The sequence below is a fragment of the Pseudorasbora parva genome, chromosome 18 (genome assembly GCF_024679245.1).
Source record: "Pseudorasbora parva isolate DD20220531a chromosome 18, ASM2467924v1, whole genome shotgun sequence".
Lineage (NCBI taxonomy): Eukaryota > Metazoa > Chordata > Actinopteri > Cypriniformes > Gobionidae > Pseudorasbora > Pseudorasbora parva.
In genome coordinates, this window is record NC_090189.1 from 22808716 (window position 1) to 22829754 (window position 21039).

The following is a 21039-nucleotide window of genomic DNA, read 5'->3' on the forward strand; positions in this document are numbered from 1 at the left end:
GATGCATTTATGTGTGAACAGGAGAATTTTGTAGTCAATCCGGGATTAAACAGGAAGCCAGTGCAATGACTGTAGGATGGGAGTTAAGTGATCATATTTACGGACTCTCATAAGGACCCTAGCAGTGCTGTTGTGTATGTAGCCTATTGAAGCATCTGGGTATTTCTGCCAGAAATCTCACAGAAGAGTATGTTGCAGTAGTCCAGCCTGGTGGAGACAAAGGCATGGACAAGTTTCTCGTCATCTGGAAATGGAGATATTTCGAAGGTGGTGGAAGGAAGTTTTACAAATGTGCTTAATACGGTCATTGAAGGTCAGCTGTGGGTCAAACTGAACCCCTAGATTTGTGACTGAGGAAAGAGAAAGTGATGACCTGGCCGTCAAAAAGATGAGCTGGGATAAGGGAGAGGAGTGGATCTGAGGAGGGGTGCAGTAGTGCCTCAGTTTTATTGTAGTTCAACAGGAGGAAGTTAGTTCCCATCAATGCCTTAATCTCCTCAAGACATGTGGTGACAGAGCTGTGGAGGGGCTCGGGGCAGTTTTGATATAAAGTTGCATGTCATCAACATAACAATGAAAAGATAGTCCATGTCTGCTAATGACAGGACCGAGGGGAAGCATGTAGAGGATGAATAAGATTGGGCCGAGAACTGACCCCTGCGGAACACCACATGTAACAGGAAGAAGTCTGGACTCACATTCTCCCCAAATAACACGCTCAGTCCTGTCAAAAACCACTGCACTGCTGCTCCAGATAGTCCAACTGTATTGTGGAGGCTGTCCAGGAGGATGGTATGGTCCACGGTGTCAAATGCCGCTGATAAGTCAAGGAGAATGAGCAGTGATGAAGATCCTGAATCAGCTGTCATAAGAAGGTAATTTGCCACCCTAAGCAGAGCAGTTTCAATGCTGTGGGCCGAGCGAAAGCCTGATTGAAATATCTCAAATAAGTGGTTGTTTTTTAGATGGTTGTGGAGCTGAGAGTCAGCTTCCTTCTCTAGAACCTTTGACAGGAAGGTGAGGTTGGAGATCGGTCTATTTTAGCAAAGACCTCCGGGTCTAGGGTTGGTTTCTTAAGTATAGGATGGATGACAGCAGCTTTAAGGCAAAGAGAGACGTGACCAGTTAATCTCCACTGATTAACAAACTGGGTGATGATTGGGCTGACAATGGGAATGAATGACTTGAGCACAACAGTTGAGATAGGATCCAAGGTACAGGTGGACGGCTTCATTTTTTTTGATGGTTTCCTTAACGTGGCTCTGCTGAACCTCAGTAAAGTGTGGAAGGGATGGCAATCTCCTGGGCGAGTGGTTGGAGGACAGTGGAGACAGGGAGGAAAAGCCAGGTATAGAAGAGCGATTGTTATTGACTTTAGATCTGAAAAAATCAATAAAGTTTTTGCATCGCTCCACTGTGGTTTCAGTGGATGAAGATGACTTCGGCTTCAGGAGATTGTGTACTGTGGCAAAAAGCTGCTATAGCGTTCCAGTATTTTTATTGATGAGGTTGGAATAGAATTGAGAGCGTGCACCCTTCAAGGACTTAATATAAGCTTTTTGATGGTCACGGAAGGCAAGCTTGTGAACAGTTAGACCAGACTGTTTACAGCGGCGTTCCAGGATACAGCCCTCAGCTTTCATTTGCCGCCGTTCCTGTGTGAACCAGGGAGCAGAAAGTTCAGAGCTGTGTCCTGATAGGAGCATGGAGGTCAAAAACACTGCTCAGTGATGTATTATAGTAATCCACCAGTCCGTCCAGTGTCCACTGTTGCAGAAACTGGGCAGTTGATGTTTTGTTGAAGGTCTACGGTGATGGGAGGTTGGGTCAATTTGTTTCCAGTTCCGGAAAGACATTTGGCACTTGGGTCTGATAATAGGCGTCGAAAATGTGATAGCCATAGAGACCAACTTGTGGTCAGACACACCCAGATCGTTTACCTCCAGGCTGTTCATGGGGGCCGCGTCGTTGATGATCTAGGGTGTGGCTCTTGATGTGCGTGGGAGCCTTCACATGTTGCTTGAGACCAAGACAGTTAATCAAACTCAGGAACTCAGTTGCAAGATGACAGGAGGGTTTGTCAATATGGATATTAAAATCACTAAGAATAACAAGACTGGTTGACATGGAACAGAGTGATGTGAGATCATCATGAATTTCAGGGAGAAATGAGGAGTTTGGTTTGGGGGGAGGGTGTATGAGAAGAACAGTCATGGAGTATGGGGGTTTACATTTGTAGGCTAAACATTCCATAGAGGTAAGATCAGGCAGTGGCAGGAAAGTTTCAGTTCATCCCGATAAATGACAGCCAAACCACCCCCACGACTGGAGCTATGGGCTTTTTCCATATAGCCATAGCCCTAATTTGTTTAATATGTAAACAAAAGATATTTTTTTTACTGATCATTATAATAACCTTTCTTCTGTCTTTATTTTTGTTAACATATTCATTAAATTTGCTATATTAAAAACATATTTACTTCTAATATTTTTCCATATCTTTCTAACACCAAGTCCTGAATTCAAAAAAGGAATAAAAAGCAGAATATCACCGAATATCAAAGAATATCACTTTAATATTTATTAAAGAACCCACTGACGTATCAAGGCACATTATGGGAACACCAATCTCCCAAGGAGGGGAATAACAAAAATATAAATTTTAACATTATAACAAAAGATTACAGAACCACATAACAGTAAAAAAAAAAGGTCCAACCAAATTGCAAAAAAGCAAAAATTGTTTAAACATAACAAAAGTGCTTTTATTTTCAGATTTTACGCAAGTTTTAAAATCTATTTTATCTAATTTTCATCACATTTCACACACACACACACACACACACACACACACACACACACACACACACACACACACACACACACACACACACACACACACACACACACAATACTTATCCGCATACATTTAAAAATGACATTCAAGATGGATATTAGCTGTCTTAGCATACATTAATACTCTAAAATTGTTTTCTATTATTTAGCCATAAAAGATATTTGTGCACAGATCTGATAATGAAGATTGTTTGGTATGAAAGATGATAAAGGTACAATGTAATACAAATAAAAACCATTGGCATGTTACGCCAACAGTTACATTACAACAATCCCTGAGAAGCACTCAAGTTGTAATGACTTAGCAAGGCAGCAAGAATACTTTTCCTCCACAGAAAGAGAAACACAGTTCATTTGAGCTCAAAAACAGCATAGCCCATAAAGACAAAACTCTTAAGAGCATAAACACATACAGAAACATAAAGATAGACGAAGAAACTATGAGAGCTCCTTATTATGTAAAAAAAAACTAAACAGAGAACTATCAACATCAAAGAAAACTTTCTTGTGGACATTTAAGAATTTTTATGGCTCCTGAAATATGACTTGACAAATATGAATGCCTTAATTACCCTCAATAACTCTCAACTCTCAACCCTTGTTAGGCTTTAGTCCATTTTTTGTCACCATTGTGACCCTAAACCCCTGTCATCTGCTTTATCCAGCTGCGGTATTCTGTGACTCGTGTGTAGATACCAGGCCTGTTCTTGCGACCGCAACCATCTCCCCAACTCACCACACCAGCAAGGAACATGCGCCCATTGCTCTCAGTGGAAGTCATTGGACCACCAGAGTCACCCTTGCAGGAGAAAGAGAAATATATGTACGATATTGTAAAACATTATATCATAGGTTATGTATGACATGTCTCTGACTATGAAAAACAACACAATCAAAAACTTTCATTTTACCTGACAGGCATCTACGCCTCCACTTAATACACCTGCACAGATCATGCGTGGTGTTATCCCATCATCCATCAGCCTGCTACACACAGTGCTGTTAATAATGCGCACCTCAGCCTTCTGCAACACTGGTGCAACTGCATCTAGAGCAGGGAGAAGACATTTTCTTAGCTTACTAACAATTTTAGGCTTTTATTACATCATAATTTTGTTCTCAATGACATTCAGTTTGTAAGTATGTTCTTTCATTATCTGTTTTGGACAAATATTGCAACACTACCAGTTTTTTTTTAGAGTTTAGACACACTTGACTAAACGTGTGTTTGTGCACTTCTAGGATTCAGCCATGATTCATTTATTTGCTCTGTGTAACATAAAACCATTTTACATAGGTTATCTTTTTTTTTTTTTTTTTTTTTTTTTAGACAACTTGCATGACCATATTTTTACATTTCCTAACAAGTGTTTAATTTTGTTTTGCCAAAATAAAAATTTAATTTTTAAATGCTTAAATGAATTATGTAGATAATTATAAATTGTGAATGTATGGTTGTTATAATCTGAATAATACAAAACACTTTTTGAATGGACTGTAACTGTATAGTAACATTTAAAAAGTAACCCAGTAGTAATATAGGGTATAAAAATACTGTGTACAATAAAAACACAGCAAGGGATCTAAAATAAGATGGCATTACTCTCATCTATTTGTTATTCCACAGTTTTAGTTTTAAAATGACATTCAAAAAGTTAATTTTTGAATTAAGCAAGGCATTAACTGTCCAGAATAAATGATTACTTTAAAAGAAATTCTGGTAACACTTTATAATAATGGACTATTATTAATATGACAAATAATGGAATAGTACTACATTAACTATATGGAATAAGGAAGTTTAACTAATTCGTAAGTAGTAGCAAAATTAGGACTGAGATAATTACTGAAGGAGTTTAGCCTCATAAGAACTATTAACTATGACTATGATTAAAGTGACAGTGATATAACTATGATCATAAAGAAATACCAATTACAACATTAATATGTTTAAGCAATTTTCTTTCTTTTTTTAAAACTCTGAACATGGTCCTAAAATGCATCAATAATTACTCAAGTGTTACCTAGTCTCCTAGCAGGGACTACTAGTGATCTGGACCATTATTAAACATGCTATCACTAGTAGTCCCTGCATAGTCTTTAAAGAGAAAGGTACAATGTTATACAAATATCTATTGGACTAACAGTTTTCCATATTTCTGATGCATTATTATTATTATTAAATTTGGCAAATACAGTCTAGCCGTTTGGTTATGTACACTACCATTTAAAAGTTTGGTGTCAGTAAGATTTTTTTTTTTCAATCAATTAATACTTTTAGACAAAAGAGAACTGGAGCGCTGCTGGAATTCCTTGCACCCTCTGGTGCTCTTGGAAGGGTAAATGTTGAAAAAGAATTTGGAAAAAATCCAAGTCCAGGCACTCAATAGAATGCAAAAGTAAAAAAGCCTTTATTGGTAGGGCTAAAACATTAAAACACCAACGTGTATCGGCCCATTGGCCTTCATCAGGGTGTTGGTAACAAACAGACATGATCAAGCACTACTTATAGTTGCATTGGTTTCAGGCGTGCCACTCTGGCACTTGCAACACAACTAGAGGCAATAGTTCAGATAATGGAATGAACTATTGCCTCTAGTGGCCAAAAGTTGTTTTCCAATTAATACTTTTATTGATCAAGGAAGCATTTAAAGGTGCACTATGCAACTTTCCGTCCACTGGAGGGCGCCTATTCAAAACAAATGCAGAGTTTGATGACGCAAAGTGTGAGCGCAGCATCTTGGATGATGTGGTCTTCTCATCACAGCCGGTGGAAAATAGGACTCGGGCAGAAATCACGTTCATGCATGCGGTTATTAACGTTACTGTAGTGTGAAGCAGAGCAGGACCGAGTGTTGTGATCCTGAGCACAGCTGCTGGAGCGATTGTTAAACAAATACCCGCCTCGCGAATACCGGGACTTTTATTCTGACTAAGAGTAAAGCGCTCCTGCCGAATAACAGCCGAAACCGAGGGTAGCGCAGATATGACGAGATTGACAGGCGACTCCCTCAAACGCAATGCTGAAACGTCCCTGTCCTTAGTTAAAATAGTAATTTTCTCACAATTTACAAATAGTTGGACAAATCTGGGATATTGTAGGTACTCAACTGAACAAAATATATAACACCGGCCTAGTGGTTTTTGGATATTTTACTGCAAAAATACTACATAGTGCACCTTTAACTAATCAAACGTGACAGTTAAGACATTTAAATGTTACAAAGGTTGCTATTCCAAATAAATACTGTTCTTTTTAAACTTTCTATTCATAAAAGAATCCTGAAAGTATTATCTCAATGGTAAATTGCACCTGTTTAAAAAACTGGAGAATATTTTAAAGTGTCTAAAGATCAAACGGTCATAAACAGAAACTGGATAAAAATGTAGGTACAATCATATGATGAAATGCTGTATGTAAATTATCCACATGTTCATAGATATGTTAATTACTTCCTGTGCTGTGTCTTTGTTTTGTTTTATATATGTTTTTGTTTGTAATTAAAATGCTTAATAAAAAGAAATACAAAAAAAAAAAAAAAAAAAGAATCCTGAAAAAACAATAAATATTACTGTCTTCAACAGTGATAATAATAATAAAAGTTTCTTGAGCAGGATCAAAGATCAAGATGTAATGATGCTGAAAATTCAGCTTGGAATATATTACATTTTGAAATAAATTCAAATAGAAAATAGCTACTTTACATTGTAATAATATTTAAGAGGATATTTTTATTGTAAAATCAAATGAATGCATCCTTGGTGAACATAAGAGACTTCTTTCAAAAACACCAAAAAATCATACTGACCCTAAACTTTTGACCATTTTATAGGTTGTAACACGACTTACCAATTTCCTCTCTCAGCCTGCCCCAGCCAGTGATCCATACAGATTTGCCTGCTGGGAAGTCATGTGTGGCTTCAGGTAAGCAGACAGGCCAGATGCTCTGGCTGAGAGTCACAGGGCTGTCCATCTCCATTACAGCGATGTCATTATCGTAGCTTATGGGATCGTACTGAGGGTGGGAAATGATGCGCTTCACACTTTTTTTGGTTGATTTATTAGTCTCCCCCTGGTTAAGTAGGCCTAGATAGACTTCCCACTGGTCAGGCTGGGAATATCTTGCAAAAGAAAAAAACAATCAGTCAGGATCAGAGCAGGAGAGGAGGAGAGCAGAGGGCCAAACAAGACAGGAACTCACTTGAACTTTTCATTGTCCTGCACGCAGTGAGCAGCAGTGACAAGCCAGTGGTTACTGATAACAGACGCCCCACACACATGACCTTGTGTCTTCATGTGGAGGCTGACCTGCCAGGGCCATTCTCCCTCATTCGAGTCCTTTCCACCCACAATACGACTAGACTTGTAAGGCTTTATCCCACATTCTAGTGAGTCAGCAAATTTAACAGATATAAATAAACATAATATTAATGTCATGTTTTAAAAAAAAAGGATTACAGGTACATATTTTTTGCCAGGTGACCTATTAATATTAAGAACTGTTAATATTGTTACTATTAATATTCAAAACTCTTATCTAACATTAAATGAACATTGCATGAAAAATAGATGTTTTTTTAAACATATCAAAAATACATAACAGAGGTCTTGACCTTCTTGACTCAATCCAACAATTAAAACTGTGGCAATTCTGACATACTGTAAACTTTTGAAATGATTTGAATACATTCTATAGAGAATACAGAAAATATTAAAGTAGAGGTAGAAAGTATTAATCTTTTGTAACATTATACAAGTCTTTTCTGTCACTTTTGTGTATTTTCTGCATCCTTGTTGAGTTGGTAGCTGAGGAACAAAAAATTCCTCACGATTTGAAAGAAAGAATAATTTTGAACTTACTACACTCTGCTTCATCCGAACCATCCGTACAGTCACTTTCTCCATCACACATTGGGTTCAGCTTACTAATGCATTGGTTATTCTTGCACTTATAAGTGAGATCAGAGCAGTGAACAGCTATGGCTGGATATAAAAGAGAAGTAAGTAAGCACATTAGTGTGACTGCTTATGTTGACAGCAGGCATACAAGTCAACCTCCAAGGTAAATTGTACTGCTGATAAGAAAATACCTGTAAAATCATATATAAACTTTAGAGGCATACATACATACATACATACATACATACATACATACATACATACATAATATCATGAATGTATGCACTTTTAATATAGGGATAAACTGAGGTAAATTGAGGACAAATACATAAAAGACCGTCAACATTGATGACAGGCACACACACAACCTGACGAGTGAAGGCAAGGCAGGGGAGTCAAACTCAGTTTCCTGGTGGGCCACAGCCCTTCAGAGTTTAGTTCCAACCTTGCTCCAACACATATGCCTGCTCAAATTAGCCTGATTAGCTGAGTTTGACATCCCTAAGTTAAAGCATTTTGATCGCCCCCTGGTGGCTAGTAGCAGATTGCACCCCACCCCCCACCCCTCAGGAAAGTTCCACCTCAGGATTACTACTGCGCAGACTAGGGCTCTAAATAATGTAATCAGCGCAAAATGTCAACGAGAATTTATTCTACTACAACGGCTTTGTTTTTCTACAAATTATTTTACAGACTGTGACAAGCAACAGGCCAAGACATTGTCATACATTAATGAAAGTTCTCACATTTCGCACACTGAGATTCATCTGAGCCATCGCCACAGTCGTTGTAGCCATTGCACCGCTTGTGTTCTGAGATGCAGCGGCCATTTCGACATTTGAACTCCTGCGCTTTACAATTCCCTGCAAAATTGAACAAATAACCTGAAATCATCTCCAGTACTCTTGTTCCATAGTTTATGACTTGAGTGCTGGTTTCATCCTTACCACAGTCTTCCTCATCAGTGTTATCTCCACAGTCATTCACTCCATCACATAGCCAGAATCTGGGCTTGCAGAAGCCATTCTTGCATTTGATTTGAGTCACATTACACACTGCATACATGGGTAAAGAAATTCATGTAAAATCCCAAATGACACATTATTATAGTATTTCAAGAGCTTCTCTCTGTGAAAAAAACTAAAGAAGGACTGAGTACAAGTGGAATAAACTTACTGCAGCCCCTCTCATCACTCATATCCCCACAGTCATTGTAGCCATCACACTGGAGGTTAGGAGACACACACAGGTCGTTGTCACACTGGAACCTCCCAGGACAGGCTGTGGAAATTGGAGAGAAATAGTTTCATCATGGTGGACAGGCTTAAAACACAGCACTTTAATATCAGCAGAAAGAAATATGATTCTACTCACGATTAGTGGGTTCAAAGGCCTCAAACACTGCAGAAAAGCCCTCACTCACATGGGACATGTCAGAGTGAAATTTGACTGTTGCTTGGTTTGATTTGATAGTGTACACTGTTGTAGGTGGCTTCTCTCCACATATTCTTTAAAAAATAAGAAAACCAACTGTTTTAATCTGTATTACAGTACATTTTTTATCATAAGATTTGGGTCAGTAATATTTGTTAATGTTTCTAAAAGAAGGCTCTTATGCTCACCAAGGCTGCATTTATTTGATCAAAAATGTTTTAAAAATTCTGTATCACGATCCTTCAGAAATCATTATATGCTGATTTGCTGCTCAAGAAACATTTCTTATTATTATCAATGTTGAAAACGGTTTGAGATGTTGCTTAATACTTTTTTATGAAAACCATGATAACTTTATTCAGAGTTCTTTGATGAATAGAAAGTTCAAAAGAACAGCATTTATGTGAAATAGAAATCTTCTGTAACTTTATCACTCTTAACTGTCACTTTTGATCAATTTAATGTATCCTTGCTAAATTAAAGTATTCATTTATTTAACAAAAAAAATTACTGAGCCCAAACTTTTGAGTAGTAGTGTAAAAATGATCAATTTCTCTATATTATATAGTTTGTAAGATTGAATCAAGTAAATGATGATTACTCTGAAATTTTAATGCAACATGTCTGTGTAAATAATGTCTTTAAAATGAAAATTATTTTGCCTGACCTGTAGTTTAACTCCAAGTAGTCTGTGGGACAGTTGATTAAGTCCTGTTCAGTATGTATAGAGAACTTGTCAAACTTCACCTTGATATGCTTTCCTGGCGGAACCTTAGAGACAGAAGAATATTTCAGAACTTACAGTATTTTGAGGAACTACTGTAAGAAATAGATCAATGATGCAGGAAACTGTACATAACATTAAGAACAAATCTATTTTACCTCAATGTTCCACACACACTCAGTCTTAGGTGGGTAATGGGAGGGATAGCCAGGTGATGTGAAGGTACCATGAAGCCCTGTTAGTCTCCCTCCGCAGTCTAAAGCATGTGACAAATCATTTATTTCACACAAATATTGGCCTTAGACTTACTTGATTTAACACACAAGTGCAGGATCCTGAATTAAAGGGATAGTTCATCCACAAATGAAAATTCTTTCATTTACATTTCAGCGTCATGTCATTCCAAACCTGTATGACTTTCTTTCTTCTGTTAAACATGAAACAAAAAATATATTTTTGAAGAACATTGCTTACCTAACGTTTCTATGGTTTTGGTTACTATTGACTTCCATCGTATAGATTAAAACATATTCTTTTATGCTTTTCACAGAAGAAAGAAAGTCATACAGGTTTGGAATGACATGGGGGTGAGTAAATGATGACTACATTTTCATTTTTGGGTAAACTATTCCTTTAACACTTTCCAAAACAACTAGCTTTGGTAGGCCACTTGCAAATATCCAGTAATTTTATAAAGACCTGCAATGCACCATGGTTTGAATCAACTGTTAAAATGTTTGTCTGACCCTCACAAATACACAAATAATTTTTTTAAACAACATTTACCTCAGTTTATTTAGTTGAAACCTTTCAACGATGGTGTATGGAATGTTCTTCACATTAAACCCCATTAATTATACACATTATACTATCAAAATTAATATATTAGGAACAAAATCAAAATGTCAGAGTTTTACTTTATGCTTGTTGTTATATGATGTTGCGGGTTACAATCATTTGTGCTGTTTGTCACTAATATGCAAGGAAAAACAGCTGAATTATACACTAAGGAATATATATATATATATATATATATATATATATATATATATATATATATATATATATATATATATAGATATATCTATATAGATAGATAGATAGATAGATAGATAGATAGATAGATAGATAGATAGATAGATAGATAGATAGATAGATAGATAGATAGATAGATAGATAGATAGATAGATAGATAGATAGATAGATAGATAGATTTAAATAATGCAGTTTCATGGCAGACAAGAAGTATTTATATCCAGTAAATTTGCCATTGGCAAATGTGTCAAAAAGTAAATTCTGGACATTACACAGGAGTTTATATATCATTAAACTCTACCTTGAATTTTGGCTGGAATCTGAGAGTAAATTGCCCTGAAACCTGGAAAGTTTTTCTCTTCGTTTGTAACCAATGTAACCAGCATGACATTGCCAGAGGAGATGAAAATTAGCTTTTCATTTGGTAAGAGATATCCACATTTCCTGCGTGAAAATGGTTGTTAGATTCCACATATCACAAAGACAATGAAAACAGACATGTGTAACGTGCCACTGAACACACACACGCGGTACTGTATCATGGAGAGTGCGAATGAGAGCATACAAACACTTACTCTGTTATGACCTGCTTCTCTGATGGTGCTAATGAGTCATACACTTTGATGAAGTCATTACGACAGTCTTTCTCCAGGTCTAGGACGTCAAACTGTAGTCTGATCCTGTGCTCTGGGTCGGCCCGAATCTGCCACTCACTGTAAAGGTTGGGGGCGTACGAGGAATCAGGAAAACCTGGAGACCTGATAATGTCTGTCTGGTTCTCATGGGCATGATACAAATTCTTTATGGGACCTGAAAGACAAAACAAGTTCAATATGAATCTGAGATATGAACATACATAAATAGATAAATGTAAAGAACATATCTTTTACTCACGCTTGAGGTTTCTGCCAACTAACCGAGCATCTACAGCTATAATGCACAAAAAAATATACATTAATTTTGAAAGAAAACAATCAAGCCCAAATAGTGCTAGACTAAAATGAGAGAAAGTTTCTGGTTAGATTACAAGTGACAGACTGAAACTATGCAGGTAATATGAAACACTCTTTCAGCAGATTTACCCCCTGATGTAATGCCATCAATGGTGAGGCTTCTGTCAGTCCTGGGACTAAAAATCCTCGAGGTTTTCTGTACATTTTCCACCTTATCCAAGGATGCAATGGCTTCGTCCACAGCAGATAGCTTGGAATCCCGCACATTAAACTCAGACAGGTAATATGCGATGACGCCATTATTACTGCTTTCACTATAGGGGGAACATTTTAAGACATTTACAATACAGATAAACATACATGAGATTCATAATATGAAATGAGTCCGTCATATTCTGTGATTTCCTAGTACATTGATTGTTTCAAAAGAGTTGGCTGACAAATAACTTGTTCTTTAACATGTCTACTAGCTTGACTTGACTTTGAATATAAGGGGTGATGTGATTGGTCACCACTCATTTTTAAAGAACAAATATTCCATGTAGTCTGTTGGTAAATTTGAGGTCATACAAGGTCAGCTGCATAAATAATAACTATAGAAAAAATATGAATTAAAGGTCCCGTTCTTTGCGATTCCATCTTTCAAATTTTAGTTAGTGTGTAATGTTGCTGTTAGAGCATAAATAATACCTGTAAAATTATAAAGCTCAAAGCTCAATGCCAAGCGAGATATTTTATTTAACAGAAGTTCCCTTTCAAAGCCTACAGCGAACGGCCGGTTTGGACTACAGCAGGAAGTGCAGGGATGTAATGACGTCACTAGAACCGTTTGTTGACTAACCCTCCCCCCACAAGAACACGCAAAATAGGGGCGTGGCCTTGTTGCTCTCCCACGTGGAAAAGAGCGCGCATTCAGCGCTTGCATCTCCCCGTTATGGTAAGAGGCGGGACCTTTCCGGGCAAAGTGCTAAGCTGCTGTCCAATCACAACACGGGAAGCGCTGGCCCAATCAGAACTCGTTACGTGTTTCTGAAGGAGGGACTTCACAGAACAAGGAAATCATCAGGCCGTTTTTAGGACAGAGGAAACAGCGCTGTACAGATAAGTAAATTGTGTGAAAAATACTGTTTTTTTACACCCGAAACGTGAACTCATGTTATATTGCACACTGTAAACATAATCAAAGCTTCGAAAACACGTGAAGAATGGGACCTTTAAGACAGTGAACTTTCTGACTGACCTTTTATGTCAGCTACCCATCATTTTCTTTAATAAAGAGGTAAAATTATTTAATTACCTGAAACCTTGTACACTGGATCCCACATGGTACTTGGACAGTAAGCGCACTTGACCATATATGGTTTTGAGCTGAAAGATGATATAGAATTATGCAAAGTTTTATATTATGTCAAAATTACTGTCTATTGAAATAGACAAAGATAAAAAATAAAATTAAAAATAAAATTATTTGTAATTATATATATATATATATTCATATATATACACATATATATGTGTGTGAATACCTCACCTGATTAGAGACCTTTTCAGCCAGTTCTTTATATTCAGTGCTGTTACAGTCTTCATAAGCATCTGAGAAGGCCTGACTGGAGATGGTCAAATAACCACTATACAACTTCTTCACCTTTCCCTTTGGCCTGACTATAACAATGAACACGTTGAAGTTATTGTTTTATTAAAATCCTTCAGATTTACTGTTTACTGGTTATAATAACAGTGTTTCAGTTTACAGGTTAAATAACTTACTATGGAAATGCCACACTAGCAGTCCAGTTACTAATGCAAAGATTACTAATGCTGTGGGTACACCTATCACCACAATCGTCCTGCGCGATACTCTCTTCTTCTGTAACTTCTTTGCATCCGATGCTGGAAGAAACTGCTCTGTCTGGTCCAAGTTATTGTCCTACAGAGAAATTTAAAATACAAGTAAAATATGCTAGTGCTTTTTGAGTTTGTTACATGTGACTGTTATGTATAGAATGAGTAACGCTTTATTTCAAGGTTCAGTTCTTGCTATTAACTACTTACTATTTAACTAGCTGTTTATTCATACTTATAAAGCACATATTAATGCCTTATTCTACATAGGCTACCTTAATCCTAGCCAATACCTACATTTAAATGCTACAAAAACTACCGTATTAACTATTAATAAGCAGTAAATTAGGAGTTTATTGGGGCAAAAGTCATAGTTAATAGTGAATATGTGTTCCCCAAACTAAGTGTTACCCAATGAGTTGCTCACTATAACTATCATGAGTACTTTACATGACTGTACAATTTTGAACCACCCATGAAAACAGGCTATTCCTCTTAAACTGTCCAATCTCACTAGTATGAGTACACAGAATAATGTGGTTGCAACACTTTTCTTAATCCTGAACCAACACCTTTCTCATCAGCGTCAACAATCCACCCCAGACAAGTATGCATTGGCACGAGTGTGTGAGGGTAACGTGACTGTAGTGGCCTGCTTTACTTAGTAGAGGAAAAACAGGTTCCTTTGATGGTAGTCTTTTGGTTGAATAATCTTTAGATACATATTTACAGTGGATAGTTATTACTATCTTACCTACTTATTTTAAAATACTAGTGGAGGATACTGAAGAATATTATTTTCCAAAAGTTGAAGCACAATGTAAACATGAGACTGAAACTGCAATGTCAATATAAAACATTGAAACAAATCAAATTAGACAGGCATAGGCTACACTGAATATATAATACAATTAATATAATGAAATATTAATGAAAATTTATTTTATATATATATCATAAACTATATAATCTTATAGGCCCTAGTTAAAATATATAAAATACCTATTATTAATAAAACAGCACAGCAATTATGTAAAAGACCAAACAGCACTGTACAGCACGTCCTATATACTTAATCTCGGGAAAAATATAATGAATACATAAAGAAAAATATATTAAAAAAAATAAATAATATAAAGATATACTGTTTAAAACATACCGGAATTTTCCCCCCAGATTTGATCGGGTCCATGTCATTCGACGTATTTGCCAAACTGGCCGATGCCAGTCCAATGTTTTGCCGTTCGTGTGTCATGCAGGCGGCCCTTTGTCCTCACCTACAGCGAAACCCGCTGACGCGCGCGCAGGTGTCTGCTAGATATACCACAAGAAACTAGCCCTCCATCCAGCCTTTTTTGCATGATATTTTAGCACTGGGACGGTATAGCGCTGTTGATTGTATTATTAATGTAAGTTCTGTATCTTAAAAACAAACATATTTATTGTAAATCGTAAGGTTTCACTTCCCACACAGTTTCGAGCTACAGGTGAGTCCCTCTCAAGCATCATGTGCATTACTTCCTGTACACACAAGAACACAGGTGTGACGTGTGAAAACCAGGATATCTAAAAATAAAGCAGTAAGCATGATAAACAATCGTGTCATATTTGCTATCAATCTACTAACACATGTATTATAAACTGTTAAAAAGTAAAAACGTTTTCCCCAACAGTCACTGAAGGTATTTAACCTTCAGAAAATGTTAGTAATAAAATATTATTATATTAACATTAATTTCAGGTCTCTGTTGGTCTCCCAAAGTATTTGTTTGATCATATTCATCTCACATTTTGGTAACACTTTACAATATGGGTGCACTAATATGCATTAATTCATGCTTAACTAATGCACAGATAATCATGAGTTAATGTATTACTAATGATGAACTAACCCTTTTATTAATGATTACTGCATCAGCAACTAATGAAGACATGATTAATATATTAAGTATCTTTAAATTATTATTAGTTAAATATGTCAATGTATTAATTCCTTAATAACATATTATATTAACTAATGATTTAAATTAATAATTAGCTAATGATTTACAAAGGTGTCATTATGTTATGACTTTACTTGTTGGGGCACATGACTTTTAACTAATTGATTAAGTATATGTTATTGTGGTTATGGGTTTTGAATTAATTTTAAATTAGTTAATAGTCATGTGCCCCAACAAGTAAAGTCATAACATAATGATATACCTTTATAAATCATTAGCTATCAAAGTGTTACCCATATTTTTTTTGGTAGGGTGAATTAAGGGTGATTGGGACAGTTTTTGAATTTCTGGCCTTGTGTAAGATTTCATGCCATTAATGAAGTTCATAAAGGATGTGTGACACACTTTTATATAAACTGAGCCGAAACCTGAGCCGAAATAACAAAAACTAATTTTTGTTAACATTTGGATGATTGAGACAGCATTTCAATGATTATCAAGGAATTAAGCTGGTAGTGTAAGCATATTCATTATACAATTATTAAGAATATTAACTTTATTTCTAAGGGTAAAGAAGACGGCTTGAACTCCAAGTCCTTCAAGTCCTTGAAAAGTGTTCAAGTAAAAAATTAAAAAAATTAAAAAAAAAATCCCAAATAAATTAATATTATAAATAAATAAATAAAATGGTATAAACTAAATCAACCAAACCCAAATTGTGTTTGGGTGGATGGGACAAAATAAAACCAACCTAATTCTGGAAACAGAAACACATTTACTGATTTTGTTGCAGTAGTACATCGTATTCATGTTTCCATCAAAAGTCTGTAATTTTCCCAACTTGCATGCATTTTAGGGTCAACTTAATGCCTGCCCTGCCACTTAGGCCTACATATCACACCAATGAGGGCATCCAATTTTGAGGTCTAGCGTCATATCTGGGACTCATCAAGAAAGTTTTCATTTTCACTCATTAGGCGAGAAAATAAACTGGTAATAGTGTCCTATCTGACCTTATGTCCCAATCACCCTTAATTCACCCTGCTAGGGCTGACAAATGCAGTCAACAATACAATTTGTTTAAAAATGAAAAAATGGAATGAGATTTTCCACTTGTCTTTCTTTCATGTTGTAAAACTAGTGTGTAATACAATTCCCTGAATTAACTTGAGTTCAATTTATTCAGTCAGAATTATGAAACTAATTGTTTTAGATGTGTAAACTAAGCTATGCTAAAATAATTAGTACAGTGACATGATTATGGTGATAATGATGGACAGACTATACTTTATAAACATTTAAGTAAAGAAACACAAGAGAGCAACAAGAACACCCCTAAGATTAACATTAAAAACCTTCTCATTAAAGCTCATTAATTATTCAAATCTTTTCAGACCTGAGGCATTTGTCATAATTAAGGGGAAAACAAGGCTTCTTCTTTCTGCCGTGGAATCCCTTGATAATCAGTGTTAGGTATGTTGCAGATAAACTTGACACTGAACAATGAACTGTTGTATTTTTTATTAACTAATCTGAACAAAGATTAATAAATACTGTCACAATATATTACTCATTGTTAATGTTGGTTAATGCATTAATTTTCATTAATGGGATCTACTGTACACTATCAGAACGTCTCATAAGTTACCTTTTTTATCACTGAAGGGTGCAAATTATTTTAAGGTACTACATATACTACAAAGGTGTACATATTAGTATCTAAATGGTACATTTTAGTCGCTTTTGAAAGGGTAGCATGCAGCCCTTTTTTCTGAGAGTGTAAAGTCTTACCAAATATATTAAGTAAAACTGAAATCATAAAGATTATAATATGGGTCTATATTTCAATAATGTTTTTAAAAAAATAAAAAAATATTCAATGTAAGAATCAGAGGAACCTGTTCCATTTTTTTATCCGTCCAGGGGGTTCTTGGCCTGAAAAAGGTTGAAGACCCCGGAGTTGCAGATTGTGTGTGTGTGTACAAACCGCGTATTGTGTATTGTTTATACAGGTTTAATCTTTATTTTGTCTGTCTTTGTTGTGATGTGTTCACACCCAGAGGGAAGATTGTTCTGAACAGAGGCTTATATCCCCAAGGAAGTCATGTTTTCACAAATACAACACATTTGATAGACAGGAGAATCATAAATTATTAATACAGCCTATAATGAGGAGATCAGGGAGCAGTTTTAAATTCAACTGTGCCCAGGTTGTTTTCTGTTCTTCTAGAATATCATCAAAAGTTCTCAATCATGCCATTAATTAATACAAAAACAATGTAGAATTTATATTTATTTATAAATCCACATATCAGTCTTCTGATATTAGTGCAGCAGCATTTATTATCTGCATTTTCCAGTGTGTTGGACAACCTTTTAAATTAAATATAAATATACTATTTTAAATATGTATTAAATATATAAATTATGAATAGGCCTGTATTTAACAAATGCTTTAAAGGTTCACTATGTAGGATTTATTTTACTAAAATATCCCAAAACTATCAAGCCAGTGTTATATATTTTGTTCAGTTGAGGTCTTAAAATATCCCAAATGTTTCCAACTATTTGTAAATTGTGAGGAACTTGCCCTTTTAACCAAGGAACCGGGACATCTGAAGGAGTCACCGGTCAATTGCGTCATATCTGCATTACCCTCGGTTTCCAGTTTTATTTGGCAGAAAAACTTTACTCTTAGCAGTGTTTAATAAGGTTCACTGCAGCTGCTGAGCAAACGCACAGAGTAACGTCATAAATGTATTGTGAAATGTATTGTAAAAATTAATGATGTTATCTAATATGATAAACAGAGCTGCGTTACCTCATACTCATGACAGGAAAAGCGGAAATGGCACTGGCGACTGTGTCCCGTCATTATAAAAGTCCCGCTGCTCGCAAACCGCATTTTGTGTAACAATCGCTCCAGCGGCCTTGCTCAGCTCCCTCAACACTTAGTCCTGCTCTGCTTCATACTACAGTAAGTTTAATAACTGCATTCATGAACATGATTTCTGCCCGAGTCCTATCCTGATTCTTTTTCACCAGCTGTGAGGTGAAGACCACATGTCCCCGATTCAGAGCTCAATCTTGGTGTCATCAAACTACACCTTTGTTTTGATTAGGCTCCCTCTAGTGGATGGAAAAGTTACATAATGTAGCTTTAAATTATTAATTTCTTTCCTTATTTTATTTACAAGCTATTTCTTATTTTATTCTTGTTATTTGCCATACAGCACGTCATGCTATCCAACTTATTTTTAACATAAAAACATAGCTATTTGTAAACTGAATCTGTCTGGCTTCCTGTGTCGGTTGCTTCCAGGTATTTTTAGCGGTATAAGACAGCTTGAGCCCCTCCTTAAAAAAAATGTTTCCCCTGCATTCTGTTTTGTTCTTGGATTGTATGTTTTGTTATGTTTTTGTTATCTCTTTCGTCTGGATTACCCTTTTTTGTCTCAAGGATAGCAGTTTGATTTTTCCCTGTAGCATTTTCACCTAAAGTGCTAATGAAGACTGTTACTATAAGCTGGTATGTTCCAAAACAATGACAAAATTTGCATTTAGGAGATAAAAGCATTCAAATTTTAAAGTCTCTCACCTCCACCTTGCAACTTACAGGAATTAAAGGATTTGCGGCTAACATCTTGGTGCCAGATACCACAGCACATTTTCAGGGGTCTAGTGGAGTCCATGCCTCTGCTCACAGGCCCAATGATAAACACCATTCCAAACCTTGGATGGACAGGTAAAGGGGCAGGATGTCCATGGGCAAACAACTGCACTTTAACGCCTTAACTGAAAGTATCTTGTTAAATACAATGTGCCAGAATGCATAATAAAGCACTGCTCACAGTGCACAAAGAAGAAAAAAAAAACATAAAGCGGGTTCCATTTTGTTTTGTTTTTTCAAATCTATCCCATGCCTAAAATTAAGTGATCAAAATTCAAATCCACCCTCAGGAGGGGCCATGAAGAATAATGTAGAGTCCATATATTGAGGACCTCTACATTCTATCAATCTATCTATAGAGTGCGAGAGATGTTTTCTCTATCTCTGCTAAATATTACTCATTCGGCCCTCACAGATACCTGCTGACAGAAGACCCGACTCTGTAAACTTCTCTTCGACCTATTCACCGGCAGACCGAAGTTGCCAGTATGTGAGATCAGAGCATCGAAGACAAAATGCCTCTACTCTACCCAGCTGAAACCCCATGATCAAAGCTGAACCGAAGGACCCTGAACCGCGAGGTGGAAACACTTGACTTTCATCCCACAAAAAAGTAATCACCGTGAGTGCATTCAGTCCCTTGAAATGTATGTAAATTCTTTAAAATGTACTCTAGGTGGGACCCTTTAAAAAGAAGGCAGTACCAGGGCCAGGGGAGAGATAAAGTGAGGAAAATAAGTATTTGAACACCCTGCTTTTTTGCAGTTTCTCCCACTTGGATATCATGGAGGGGTCTGAAATTATCATTGTAGGTTCATGTCCACTGCGAGACATATAATCCAAAAAAAAAAAAATCCAGAAATCACAATGTAAGATATATTTAACTATTTATTTGTATGATACAGTTGCAAATAAGTATTTGAACACCTGTCTATCAGCTAGAATTCTGACCCTCAAAGACCTAAGAAAGGTGAGAAATCAGTTCATAACTACAGGGGAGGAGCTGGTCAATGACCTGAAAAGAGCTGGGACCACCCTTTCCAAGGTTCCTGTTGGTAATACACTAAGACATCATGGTTTGAAATCATGCATGGCACAGAAGGTTCCCCTGCTTAAACCAGCAAATGTCCAGGCCTGTCTTTTTATCAAGTTTGCCAATGACCATTTGGATGATCCAGAGGAGTCATGGAAGAAAGTCATGTGGTCAGATGAGACAAAAATATAACTTTTTGGTCATAATTCAACTAAACGTGTATGGAGGAAGAAGAATGAAGAGTACATCCCAAGAACACCATCCCTACTGTGAAGTATGGGGGTGGTAGAATCATGCTATGGGGGTGTTTCTCTGCACATGGGACAGGGTGATTGCACTGTATTAAGGAGAGGATGACCGGGGCTATGTATTGCGAGATTTTGGGGAACAACCTCCTTCCCTCAGCTGGAGCATTGAAGATGGGTCGAGGCTGGGTCTTCCAACATGACAATGACCCAAAGCACACAGCCAGGATAACCAAGTAAGGCTCTGTAAGAAGCATATCAGGGTTCTGGCATGGCCTAGCCAGTCTCCAGACCTAAACCCAATAGAGAATCTTTGGAAGGAGCTCAAACTCTGTGTTTCTCAGCAACAGGCCAGAAACCTGACTGATCTAGAGAAGATCTGTGTGGAGGAGTGGGCCAAAATC

The 21039-nt window shown here is 36.6% G+C and overlaps 1 protein-coding gene across 1 annotated transcript; it reads right to left on the reverse strand.

Moving 5' to 3' along the window:
* Positions 1-2558: 2558 nt before the first annotated feature.
* st14b (ST14 transmembrane serine protease matriptase b) lies at positions 2559-15236 on the reverse strand. The gene is made up of 19 exons (XM_067423026.1): positions 14904-15236; positions 13670-13829; positions 13434-13564; positions 13200-13270; positions 12032-12216; positions 11844-11879; positions 11525-11759; positions 11251-11393; positions 10073-10170; positions 9858-9961; positions 9131-9264; positions 8933-9037; positions 8704-8811; positions 8503-8619; positions 7718-7840; positions 7059-7242; positions 6707-6978; positions 3768-3904; positions 2559-3655 (listed from the first exon to the last, which is right to left on the reverse strand). The coding sequence occupies exons 1-19, from the start codon at positions 14997-14999 to the stop codon at positions 3494-3496; spliced, it is 2601 nt and encodes an 866-aa protein (XP_067279127.1). The 5' UTR covers positions 15000-15236; the 3' UTR covers positions 2559-3493.
* Positions 15237-21039: the final 5803 nt, after the last annotated feature.